At 59.1% G+C, this 13854-nt stretch overlaps 1 protein-coding gene across 1 annotated transcript in view; it reads right to left on the bottom strand.

Moving 5' to 3' along the window:
- LOC144493935 (phosphofurin acidic cluster sorting protein 2-like) overlaps window positions 1-13854 on the bottom strand; it is a 410987-nt gene that overhangs the window by 292928 nt on the left and 104205 nt on the right. The window contains exon 5 of the mRNA XM_078213510.1: window positions 10937-11099. Within this exon, the coding sequence (XP_078069636.1) occupies window positions 10937-11099 (163 nt within the window). The remainder of the gene's footprint in view (window positions 1-10936; window positions 11100-13854) is intronic.

The raw sequence follows: 13854 nt of genomic DNA on the forward strand, positions 1-13854 counted from the left end.
CACCGAGTGGGTGCCGGGTGAATCGCTCACTCACCGTGTGGGTGCCGGGAGAATCACTCACTCACCGTGTGGGTGCCGGGTGAATCACTCACCGTGTGGGTGCCGGGTGAATCACTCACCGTGTGGGTGCCGGGTGAATCACTCACTCACCGTGAGTGCCGGGAGAATCACTCAACGTGTGGGTGCCGGGAGAATCACTCACCGTGTGGGTGCCGGGTGAATCACTCACTCACCGTGTGAGTGCCGGGAGAATCACTCACCGTGTGGGTGCCGGGTGAATCTCTCACCGTGTGGGTGCCGGGTGAATCACTCACCGTGTGGGTGCCGGGAGAATCACTCACCGTGTGGGTGCCGGGAGAATCACTCACCGTGTGGGTGCCGGGTGAATCACTCACCGTGTGGGTGCCGGGTGAATCACTCACCGTGTGGGTGCCGGGTGAATCACTCACCGTGTGGGTGCCGGGAGAATCACTCACCGTGTGGGTGCCGGGTGAATCACTCACCGTGTGGGTGCCGGGAGAATCACTCACTCACCGTGTGGGTGCCGGGAGAATCACTCACTCACCGTGTGGGTGCCGGGTGAATCACTCACCGTGTGGGTGCCGGGTGAATCACTTACTCACAGTGTGGGTGCCGGGAGAATCACTCACTCACCGTGTGGGTGCCGGGAGAATCACTCACCGTGTGGGTGCCGGGTGAATCACTCACCGTGCGGGTGCCGGGTGAATCACTCACTCACCGTGTGAGTGCCGGGAGAATCACTCACCGTGTGGGTGCCGGGTGAATCACTCACCGTGTGGGTGCCGGGTGAATCACTCACCGTGTGGGTGCCGGGCGAATCACTCACCGTGTGGGTGCCGGGTGAATCACTCACTCACCGTGTGGGTGCCGGGTGAATTACTCACTCACCGTGTGGGTGCCGGGTGAATCACTCACTCACCGTGTGGGTGCCGGGTGAATCACTCACTCACCGTGTGGGTGCCGGGTGAATCACTCACTCACCGTGTGGGTGCCGGGTGAATCACTCACTCACCGTGTGGGTGCCGGGTGAATCACTCACTCACCGTGTGGGTGCCGGGTGAATCACTCACCGTGTGGGTGCCGGGTGAATCACTCACTCACCGTGTGGGTGCCGGGTGAATCACTCACTCACCGTGTGGGTGCCGGTTGAATCACTCACTCACCGTGTGGGTGCCGGGTGAATCACTCACTCACCGTGTGGGTGCCAGGTGAATCACTCACCGTGTGGGTGCCGGGTGAATCACTCACTCACCGTGTGGGTGCCGGGTGAATCACTCACCGTGTGGGTGCCGGGAGAATCACTCACCGTGTGGGTGCCGGGTGAATCACTCACTCACCGTGTGGGTGCCGGGTGAATCACTCACTCACCGTGTGGGTGCCGGATGAATCACTCACCGTGTGGGTGCCGGGTGAATCACTCACTCACCGTGTGGGTGCCGGGTGAATAACTCACTCACCGTGTGGGTGCCGGGTGAATCACTCACTCACCGTGTGGGTGCCGGGTGAATCACTCACTCACCGTGTGGGTGCCGGGTGAATCACTCACCGTGTGGGTGCCGGGAGAATCACTCACCGTGTGGGTGCCGGGAGAATCACTCACCGTGTGGGTGCCGGGTGAATCACTCACTCACCGTGTGGGTGCCAGGTGAATCACTCACCGTGTGGGTGCCGGGTGAATCACTCACTCACCGTGTGGGTGCCGGGTGAATCACTCACCGTGTGGGTGCCGGGTGAATCACTCACCGTGTGGGTGCCGGGTGAATCACTCACTCACCGTGTGGGTGCCGGGTGAATCACTCACTCACCGTGTGGGTGCCGGGTGAATCACTCACTCACCGTGTGGGTGCCGGGTGAATCACTCACTCACCGTGTGGGTGCCGGGTGAATCACTCACCGTGTGGGTGCCGGGTGAATCACTCACCGTGTGGGTGCCGGGTGAATCACTCACCGTGTGGGTTCCAGGTGAATCACTCACTCACCATGTGGGTGCCGGGAGAATCACTCACCGTGTGGGTGCCTGGAGAATCACTCACCGTGTGGGTGCCGGGTAAATCACTCACCGTGTGGGTGCCGGGAGAATCACTCACCGTGTGGGTGCCGGGAGAATCACTCACCGTGTGGGTGCCGGGAGAATCACTCACCGTGTGGGTGCCGGGAGAATCACTCACCGTGTGGGTGCCGGGAGAATCACTCACCGTGTGGGTGCCGGGTGAATCACTCACCGTGTGGGTGCCGGGTGAATCACTCACCGTGTGGGTGCCGGGTGAATCACTCACTCACCGTGTGGGTGCTGGGTGAATCACTCACCGTGTGGGTGCCGGGTGAATCACTCACTCACCGTGTGGGTGCCGGGTGAATCACTCACACACCGTGTGGGTGCCGGGTGAATCACTCACTCACCGTGTGGGTGCCGGGTGAATCACTCACTCACCGTGTGGGTGCCGGGTGAATCACTCACTCACCGTGTGGGTGCCGGGTGAATCACTCACTGTGTGGGTGCCGGGTGAATCTCTCACTCACCGTGTGGGTGCCGGGTGAATCACTCACTCACCGTGTGGGTGCCGGGTGAATCACTCACTCACCGTGTGGGTGCCGGGTGAATCACTCACCGTGTGGGTGCCGGGTGAATCACTCACCGTGTGGGTGCCAGGTGAATCACTCACCGTGTGGGTGCCGGGTGAATCACTCACCGTGTGGGTGCCGGGTGAATCACTCACTCACCGTGTGGGTGCCGGGTGAATCACTCACTCACCGTGTGGGTGCCGGTGAATCACTCACTCACCGTGTGGGTGCCGGGTGAATCACTCACTCACCGTGTGGGTGCCGGGTGAATCACTCACTCACCGTGTGGGTGCCGGGTGAATCACTCACTCACCGTGTGGGTGCCGGGTGAATCACTCACTCACCGTGTGGGTGCCGGGTGAATCACTCACTCACCGTGTGGGTGCCGGGTGAATCACTCACTGTGTGGGTGCCGGGTGAATCTCTCACTCACCGTGTGGGTGCCGGGTGAATCACTCACTCACCGTGTGGGTGCCGGGTGAATCACTCACTCACCGTGTGGGTGCCGGGTGAATCACTCACCGTGTGGGTGCCGGGTGAATCACTCACCGTGTGGGTGCCAGGTGAATCACTCACCGTGTGGGTGCCGGGTGAATCACTCACCGTGTGGGTGCCGGGTGAATCACTCACTCACCGTGTGAGTGCCGGGTGAATCACTCACCGTGTGGGTGCCGGGTGAATCACTCACTCACCGTGTGGGTGCCGGTGAATCACTCACTCACCGTGTGGGTGCCGGGTGAATCACGCACTCACCGTGTGGGTGCCGGGTGAATCACTCACTCACCGTGTGGGTGCCGGTGAATCACTCACTCACCGTGTGGGTGCCGGGTGAATCACGCACTCACCGTGTGGGTGCCGGGTGAATCACTCACCGTGTGGGTGCCGGGTGAATCACTCACCGTGTGGGTGCCGGGTGAATCACTCACTCACCGTGTGGGTGCCGGGTGAATCACTCACTCACCGTGTGGGTGCCGGGTGAATCACTCACCGTGTGGGTGCCGGGTGAATCACTCACTCACCGTGTGGGTGCCGGGTGAATCACTCACTCACCATGTGGGTGCCGGGTGAATCACTCACCGTGTGGGTGCCGGGTGAATCACTCACCGTGTGGGTGCCGGGTGAATCACTCACTCACCGTGTGGGTGCCGGGTGAATCACTCACTCACCATGTGGGTGCCGGGTGAATCACTCACCGTGTGGGTGCCGGGTGAATCACTCACCGTGTGGGTGCCGGGTGAATCACTCACTCACCGTGTGGGTGCCGGGTGAATCACTCACCGTGTGGGTGCCGGGTGAATCACTCACTCACCGTGTGGGTGCCGGGTGAATCACTCACTCACCGTGTGGGTGCCGGGTGAATCACTCACTCACCGTGTGGGTGCCGGGTGAATCACTCACTCACCGTGTGGGTGCCGGGTGAATCACTCACCGTGTGGGTGCCGGGTGAATCACTCACCGTGTGGGTGCCGGGTGAATCACTCACCGTGTGGGTTCCAGGTGAATCACTCACTCACCATGTGGGTGCCGGGAGAATCACTCACTGTGTGGGTGCCTGGAGAATCACTCACCGTGTGGGTGCCGGGTAAATCACTCACCGTGTGGGTGCCGGGAGAATCACTCACCGTGTGGGTGCTGGGAGAATCACTCACCGTGTGGGTGCCGGGAGAATCACTCACCGTGTGGGTGCCGGGAGAATCACTCACCGTGTGGGTGCCGGGAGAATCACTCACCGTGTGGGTGCCGGGAGAATCACTCACCGTGTGGGTGCCGGGAGAATCACTCACCGTGTGGGTGCCGGGAGAATCACTCACCGTGTGGGTGCCGGGAGAATCACTCACCATGTGGGTGCCGGGAGAATCACTCACCGTGTGGGTGCCGGGAGAATCACTCACCGTGTGGGTGCCGGGAGAATCACTCACCGTGTGGGTGCCGGGTGAATCACTCACTCACCGTGTGGGTGCCAGGTGAATCACTCACCGTGTGGGTGCCGGGTGAATCACTCACTCACCGTGTGGGTGCCGGGTGAATCACTCACTCACCGTGTGGGTGCCGGGTGAATCACTCACTCACCGTGTGGGTGCCGGGTGAATCACTCACTCACCGTGTGGGTGCCGGGTGAATCACTCACCGTGTGGGTGCCGGGTGAATCACTCACTCACCGTGTGGGTGCCGGGTGAATCACTCACTCACCGTGTGGGTGCCGGGTGAATCACTCACTCACCGTGTGGGTGCCGGGTGAATCACTCACCGTGTGGGTGCCGGGAGAATCACTCACCGTGTGGGTGCCGGGTGAATCACTCACCGTGTGGGTGCCGGGAGAATCACTCACCGTGTGGGTGCCGGGAGAATCATTCACTCACCGTGTGGGTGCCGGGAGAATCGCTCACCGCGTGGGTGCCGGGAGAATCACTCACCGTGTGGGTGCCGGGTGAATCACTCACCGTGTGGGTGCCGTGTGAATCACTCACCGTGTGGGTGCCGGGTGAATCACTCACTCACCGTGTGGGTGCCGGGTGAATCACTCACTCACAGTGTGGGTGCCGGGTGAATCACTCACTCACCGTGTGGGTGCCGGGTGAATCACTCACTCACCGTGTGGGTGCCGGGTGAATCACTCACTCACAGTGTGGGTGCCGGGTGAATCACTCACCGTGTGGGTGCCGGGTGAATCACTCACCGTGTGGGTGCCGGGTGAATCACTCACCGTGTGGGTGCCGGGTGAATCACTCACCGTGTGGGTGCCGGGTGAATCACTCACTCACCGTGTGGGTGCTGGGTGAATCACTCACCGTGTGGGTGCCGGGTGAATCACTCACTCACCGTGTGGGTGCCGGGTGAATCACTCACACACCGTGTGGGTGCCGGGTGAATCACTCACTCACCGTGTGGGTGCCGGGTGAATCACTCACTCACCGTGTGGGTGCCGGGTGAATCACTCACTGTGTGGGTGCCGGGTGAATCTCTCACTCACCGTGTGGGTGCCGGGTGAATCACTCACTCACCGTGTGGGTGCCGGGTGAATCACTCACTCACCGTGTGGGTGCCGGGTGAATCACTCACCGTGTGGGTGCCGGGTGAATCACTCACCGTGTGGGTGCCGGGTGAATCACTCACCGTGTGGGTGCCGGGTGAATCACTCACTCACCGTGTGAGTGCCGGGTGAATCACTCACTGTGTGGGTGCCGGGTGAATCACTCACTCACCGTGTGGGTGCCGGTGAATCACTCACTCACCGTGTGGGTGCCGGGTGAATCACTCACTCACCGTGTGGGTGCCGGGTGAATCACTCACTCACCATGTGGGTGCCGGGTGAATCACTCACCGTGTGGGTGCCGGGTGAATCACTCACCGTGTGGGTGCCGGGTGAATCACTCACCGTGTGGGTGTTGGGTGAATCACTCACTCACCGTGTGGGTGCCGGGTGAATCACTCACCGTGTGGGTGCCGGGTGAATCACTCACTCACCGTGTGGGTGCCGGGTGAATCACTCACTCACCATGTGGGTGCCGGGTGAATCACTCACCGTGTGGGTGCCGGGTGAATCACTCACTCACCGTGTGGGTGCCGGGTGAATCACTCACCGTGTGGGTGCCGGGTGAATCACTCACCGTGTGGGTGCCGGGTGAATCACTCACTCACCGTGTGGGTGCCGGGTGAATCACTCACCGTGTGGGTGCCAGGTGAATCACTCACCGTGTGGGTGCCGGGTGAATCACTCACCGTGTGGGTGCCGGGTGAATCACTCACTCACCGTGTGAGTGCCGGGTGAATCACTCACCGTGTGGGTGCCGGGTGAATCACTCACTCACCGTGTGGGTGCCGGTGAATCACTCACTCACCGTGTGGGTGCCGGGTGAATCACTCACTCACCGTGTGGGTGCCGGGTGAATCACTCACTCACCGTGTGGGTGCCGGGTGAATCACTCACCGTGTGGGTGCCGGGTGAATCACTCACCGTGTGGGTGCCGGGTGAATCACTCACCGTGTGGGTGTTGGGTGAATCACTCACTCACCGTGTGGGTGCCGGGTGAATCACTCACCGTGTGGGTGCCGGGTGAATCACTCACTCACCGTGTGGGTGCCGGGTGAATCACTCACTCACCGTGTGGGTGCCGGGTGAATCACTCACCGTGTGGGTGCCGGGTGAATCACTCACCGTGTGGGTGCCGGGTGAATCACTCACTCACCGTGTGGGTGCCGGGTGAATCACTCACCGTGTGGGTGCCGGGTGAATCACTCACTCACCGTGTGGGTGCCGGGTGAATCACTCACTCACCGTGTGGGTGCCGGGTGAATCACTCACTCACCGTGTGGGTGCCGGGTGAATCACTCACCGTGTGGGTGCCGGGTGAATCACTCACCGTGTGGGTGCCGGGTGAATCACTCACCGTGTGGGTTCCAGGTGAATCACTCACTCACCATGTGGGTGCCGGGAGAATCACTCACCGTGTGGGTGCCTGGAGAATCACTCACCGTGTGGGTGCCGGGTAAATCACTCACCGTGTGGGTGCCGGGAGAATCACTCACCGTGTGGGTGCCGGGAGAATCACTCACCGTGTGGGTGCCGGGAGAATCACTCACCGTGTGGGTGCCGGGAGAATCACTCACCGTGTGGGTGCCGGGAGAATCACTCACCGTGTGGGTGCCGGGAGAATCACTCACCGTGTGGGTGCCGGGAGAATCACTCACCGTGTGGGTGCCGGGAGAATCACTCACCGTGTGGGTGCCGGGAGAATCACTCACCGTGTGGGTGCCGGGAGAATCACTCACCGTGTGGGTGCCGGGTGAATCTCTCACTCACCGTGTGGGTGCCGGGTGAATCACTCACTCACCGTGTGGGTGCCGGGTGAATCACTCACTCACCGTGTGGGTGCCGGGTGAATCACTCACTCACCGTGTGGGTGCCGGGTGAATCACTCACTCACCGTGTGAGTGCCGGGTGAATCACTCACCGTGTGGGTGCCGGGCGAATCACTCACTCACCGTGTGGGTGCCGGGTGAATCACTCACTCACCGTGTGGGTGCCGGGTGAATCACTCACCGTGTGGGTGCCGGGAGAATCATTCACTCACCGTGTGGGTGCCGGGTGAATCACTGACCGTGTGGGTGCCGGGTGAATCCCTCACCGTGTGGGTGCCGGGTGAATCACTCACTCACCATGTGGGTGCCGGGTGAATCACTCACCGTGTGGGTGCCGGGTGAATCACTCACCGTGTGGGTGCCGGGTGAATCACCCACTCACCGTGTGGGTGCCGGGTGAATCACTCACCGTGTGGGTGCCGGGTGAATCACTCTCACCGTGTGGGTGCCGGGTGAATCACTCACCGTGTGGGTGCCGGGTGAATCACTCACCGTGTGGGTGCCGGGTGAGTCACTCACCGTGAGGGTGCCGGGTGAGTCACTCACCGTGTCGGGCACGTATCTATTTCGATGCATATGGGTTGTCTGGATCCTTTTCAAGTTGGCAGGCAGTAACTAGTGGGGTGCCACAGGGATCAGTGCTGGGACCCCAGCTATTCACAATATAAATGATTTGAATGAGGGAACAAAATGTAACATCTCGAAGTTTGCAGATGAAACCAAGTTGGGTGGGAGGGTGAACTGTGACGAGGATACAGAGATCCTTCAGAATGATCTGGACAGGTTGGGTGAGTGGGCTAATCAATGGCAGATGCAGTATAATTTGGATAAATGTGAGGTTATTCACTTTGGAAGCAAAAACAAGGCGGCAGATTACTACCTGAATGGGTGTAAATTGGGAGAGGGGAGTGTGCAGCGGGACCTGGGTGTCCTTGTGCACCAGTCGCTGAAGGTAAGCATGCAGGTGCAGCAGGCGGTAAAGAAGACAAATGGTATGTTGGCCTTCATTGCGAGAGGTTTCGAGTACAGGAGCAGGGATGTGTTGTTGCGATTACACAGGGCCTTGGTGAGGCCACACCGAGAGTATTGTGTGCAGTTTTGGTCTCCTTTTCTGAGGAAAGATTGTTCTTGCTCTCGAGGAAGTGCAGCGAAGGTTTACCCGGCTGATTCCGGGGATGGTGGGACTGATGTATGAGGAGAGATTGACTAGGTTAGGATTGTTTTCACTGGAGTTCAGACGAATGAGGGGGGATCTCATAGAGACTTATAAAATTCTAACAGGACTAGACAGGGTAGATGCAGGGAGGATGTTCCCGATGGTGGGGGGAGTCCAGAACCAGGGGTCACAGTCTGAGGATTTGGGGCACAACATTTACATAAGAGCATAACATAAGAACTAGGAGCAGGAGTAGGCCGTCTGGCCCCTCGAGCCTGCCCCGCCATTCAATAAGATCATGGCTGATCTTTTTGTGGACTCAGCTCCACTTACCCACCCGCTCACCATAACCCTTAATTCCTTTACTGTTCAAAAATTTATCTATCCTTGCCTTAAAAACATTCAATGAGGTAGCCTCAACTGCTTCACTGGGCAGGGAATTCCACAGATTCACAACCCATTGTGTGAAGAAGTTCCTCCTCAACTCAGTCCTAAATCTGCTCCCCCTTATTTTGAGGCCATGCCCCCTAGTTCTAGTTTCACCTGCCAGTGGAAACAACCTCCCTGCTTCTATCTTATCTATTCCCTTCATAATCTTTTATGTTTCTATAAGGTCTCCCCTCATTCTTCTGAATTCCAATGAGTATAGCCCCAGTCTACTCAGTCTCTCCTCATAAGTCAACCCTCTCAACTCTGGAATCAACCTAGTGAATCTCCTCTGCACCCCCTCCAGTGCCAGTATATCCTTTCTCAAATAAGGAGACTAAAACTGTACACAGTACTCCAGGTGTGGCCTCACCAGCACCTTATACAGCTGCAACATAACCTCGCTGTTTTTAAACTCCATCCCTCTCGCAATGAAGGACAAAATTCCGTTTGCTTCTTAATTACCTGCTGCACCTGCAAACCAACTCCTTGTGATTCCTGCACAAGGACACCCAGGTCCCTCTGCACAGCACCATGCTGCAATTTTTTACCATTTAAATAATAGTCCATTTTGCTGTTATTCCTACCAAAATGGATGACCTCACATTTACCAACATTGTGCTCCATCTGCCAGACCCTCGCCCACTCACTTAGACGATCTATATCCCTTTGCAGACTTTCAGCGTCCTCTGCACATTTTGCGCTGCCACTCATCTTAGTGTCATCTGTGAATTTTGACACACGACACTTGATCCCCAACTCCAAATCATCTATGTAAATCGTAAACAATTGCGGTCCCAACACTGATCCCTGAGGCACATCACTAGTCACTGATCGCCAACCAGTAAAACACCCATTTACCCCACTGTTTGCTTTCTGTTAGTTAACCAATCCTCTATCCATGCTAATACATTACCCGTAACACCGTGCACCTTTATCTTATGTAGCAGCCTTTGGTGCGGCACCTTGTCAAATGCCTTCTGGAAATCCGGATACACCACATCCACAGGTTCCCCATTGTCCACTGCACATGTAATGTTCTCAAAGAATTTCACCAAATTAGTCAAACATGACCTTCCCTTCATGAACCCATGCTGCATCTTATCAATGGGACAATTTATATCCAGATGTCTCGCTAATTTTTTCCTTGATGATAGATTCAAGCATTTTCCCTGCTACAGAAGTTAAGCTAACCGGCCTATAGTTACCTGCCTTTTGTTTACCTCCTTTTTTAAACAGTGGCTTCACATTTGCTGTTTTCCAATCTGCAGGAACCACCCCAGAGTCCAGCAAATTTTGGTAAATTATCACTAGTGCATTTGCTATTTCTCCCGCCATCTCTTTTAGTCCCCTGGGATGCATTCCATCAGGACCAGGAGACTTGTCTACCTTTAGCCCCATTAACTTGCTTTAGGACAGAGGTGAGGAGACATTTCTTCACCCAAAGAGTGGTGAGCCTGTAGAATTCATTACCACAGGAAGTAGTTGATGCCAAAACATTGAATGTATTCAAGAGGCGGCTGGATATAGCACTTGGGGGCGAACGGGATCAAAGGTTATGAGGAGAAAGCAGGATGAGGCTATTGAGTTGGATGATCAGCCATGATGGTGATGAATGGTGGAGCAGGCTCGAAGGGCCGAATGGCCTCCTCCTGCTCCTATCCTCTATGTTTCTATATTATTTGTTCTTTTTTACTGGAATTGCTTTTTCTGAGTTGGTTTGAACACTTTATCTGGATTATTAAGGAGGATTGCGATCGCCCATTTTGTATCGATTTCAGGTTATTTATATTTGTTTCTCGGGCGTCCACTGTTCTAATATCTGAAAACTCTTCACAAGTTTGGAAGTACCTGGACATGAGAGTGTAGTTTCTGGCTAAACCCGTACATTTCTGTGATCAGTAAATCTACCTGAGGCTTTTGTCTTGTTCCCTGCTTGTACATTTCCATCCTCATGGTCGATTGGCTGGCTGGACAGGGAGTAGATGCTGATTTCAGCGACCCGCACTGAAGCCTCTTTCATGTTGGAGTACAGGCTGAGTATCTGACCCCCATCAGTGGGGTGTTGCATTACCTGGAAATAAAAGAAAGAATGAATTCTGCAGTAAAATACTTCCTCACTAATGCTGTTGGGTAACTCTGAACCAAACTATAACCCATTTCATACATTGCCTACACACAGGTTAGGTGATATAATAGTTATTATTAAATGGTCCCCCTCCCATCAGAGATCAGGGGTTATGGGGAAAAGACAGGAGAATGGGGATGAGAAAAATATCAGCCATGATTGAATGGCGGAGCAGACTCGATGGGCCGAGTGGCCTCATTCTGCTCCTGTGTCAGATGGTCTCCCAATACTAACTCGCCAGAGAAGGTTGCCAAAGGCTGGACACGTCACACTATCTGTATCGTTATCTCTCGTCTTTACTCCACGCATTCCAATGGCCTTGCACTCCCCCAACATTTCAAGGGAAGCTGTCGTGTATCCACAGCTGGACAATCTCTTCCAGATTTCACACTGGGGGCCTTGGTGGAGTCGCTTTGCTATTTAAATACTAATGAAGCACTTTGGTCTCTGCAGCTGCTTTACATTCTCACCAATTCAATCCAGCCATCCTAATTCCAGAAGAAGCCCATTCTCTGGGGATTTGTTCCATGGTGAAAAGGCTTCTTATCCCGTGAGCCACTGTCCTTCCTAATGTTGGGGTTGGGGTGGGGGAGTGGTGTTATCTTATGAGGAACAGTTGGACAGGCTGTGCCTGCACTTGCTGGAGTTTTGGAGAATGAGAGGTGATCTTTGGTTGGGAGGGACAGGGTGGATGCTGAAAGGATGTTGTGGGAGAGGCTCGAGTTGGGAACAGGTCCTGGTTCAAAACGCCAAATCCATTTTCAGAAGCTTGTGCATTTGTTTTATGAAGACTGCGTTTATTTTGTATGCTGAGTATGATGTTCTGAAGGCTGCAAGTTTAGGAACACTGATCTCACTGGGAGTTTTAAAATAAGAAAGGGTTTGATAGAATGAATACTGAGAAATGATCTCCTGTTTTATATGAATCCAGGTATTGAAGCGACAGAAACTTCCTGCAGAGGTGGTGGGTGGGTGGGAGTGTGGGGGGGGAGGGAGTGTGGGGGGGGAGGGAGTGCGGGGGTGGGTGGGAGTGTGGGGGGGGGAGGGAGTGCGGGGGGTGGGAGTGTGGGGGTGGGAGGGAGTGCGGGGGGGGGGGGGGTGGGAGTGCGGGGGGGGGGTGGGAGTGCGGGGGTGGGTGCGAGTGCGGGGGGGGAGAGAGTGCGGGGGGGGGAGAGAGTGCGGGGGGGGGGAGAGAGTGCGGGGGGGGAGGGAGTGCGGGAGGGTGGGAGTGCGGGGGGGAGGGAGTGCGGGGGGGGGAGGGAGTGCGGGGGGGTGGGAGTGCGGGGGGGTGGGAGTGCGGGGGGGGGGGGAGGGAGTGCAGGGGTGGGAGGGAGTGCGGGGGTGGGAGGGAGTGCGGGGGGGGTGGGAGTGCGGGGGTGGGTGGGAGTGCGGGTGGGGGGGGGGGGAGTGCGAGGGGGGGAAGGGAGTGCTGTGGGGGGAGGGAGTGCGGGGGGGGGAGGGAGTGCGGGGGGGGAGGGAGTGCGGAGGGGGTGGGAGTGTGGGGGTGTTGGGAGTGCGGGGGGGAGGGAGTGCGGGGTGGGTGGGAGCGCGGGGGGAGGGAGCGCGGGGGGGGAGGGAGTCCGGGGGGGGAGGGAGTGCGGGGGGGGAGTGCGGGGGGGGGGAGGGAGTGCGGGGGGGAGGGAGAGCGGGGGGGAGGGAGAGCGGGGGGGGGTGGGAGTGCGGGGGGGGGGTTGGGAGTGCGGGGGGGGGGGTTGGGAGTGCGGGGGGGGTGGGAGTGCGGGGGGGGGGTTGGGAGTGCGGGGGGGGTTGGGAGTGCGGGGGGGGTTTGGGAGTGGGGGGGGTTGGGAGTGCGGGGGGGGGTTGGGAGTGCGGGGGGGGGTGGGTGGGAGTGTGGGGGGGAGGGAGTGCGGGGGGGGTGGGTGGGAGTGCGGGGGGGGTGGGGTGGGAGTGTGGGGGGGGTGGGTGGGAGTGCGGGGGGGTGGGTGGGAGTGCGGGGGGGGGTGGGTGGGAGTGCGGGGGGGTGGGTGGGAGTGCGGGGGGTGGGTGGGAGTGCGGGGGGGGTGGGTGGGAGTGCGGGGGGTGGTGGGGGGAGGTGCGGGGGGGTGGGTGGGAGTGCGGGGGGTGGGTGGGAGTGCGGGGGGGGTGGGTGGGAGTGCGGGGGGGTGAGTGGGAGTGCGGGGGGGTGGGTGGGAGTGCGGGGGGGGTGAGTGGGAGTGCGGGGGGGGTGGGTGGGAGTGCGGGGGGGGTGGGTGGGAGTGCGGGGGGGTTGGGTGGGAGTGCGGGGGGGGTGGGTGGGAGTGCGGGGGGGGTGGGTGGGAGTGCGGGGGGGGGTGGGTGGGAGTGCGGGGGGGGTGGGTGGGAGTGCGGGGGGGGGAGGGAGGGAGTGCGGGGGGGGTGAGTGGGAGTGCGGGGGGGGTGGGTGGGAGTGCGGGGGGGGTGGGTGGGAGTGCGGGGGGGGTGGGTGGGAGTGCGGGGGGGGGGGGGGGTGGAGTGCGGGGGGGGTGGGTGGGAGTGCGGGGGGGGTGGGTGGGAGTGCGGGGGGGGGGGGGAGGGGAGGGGAGTGCGGGGGGGGGGTGAGTGGGAGTGCGGGGGGGGTGGGTGGGAGTGCGGGGGGGGGGGTGGGAGTGCGGGGGGGGGTGGGTGGGAGTGCGGGGGGGTGGGTGGGAGTGCGGGGGGGGGGGGGGGGGTGGGGAGTGCGGGGGGGGGGGGGGTGGGTGGGAGTGCGGGGGGGGGTGGGTGG

This window comes from Mustelus asterias, chromosome 5, assembly GCF_964213995.1.
Source record: "Mustelus asterias chromosome 5, sMusAst1.hap1.1, whole genome shotgun sequence".
Lineage (NCBI taxonomy): Eukaryota > Metazoa > Chordata > Chondrichthyes > Carcharhiniformes > Triakidae > Mustelus > Mustelus asterias.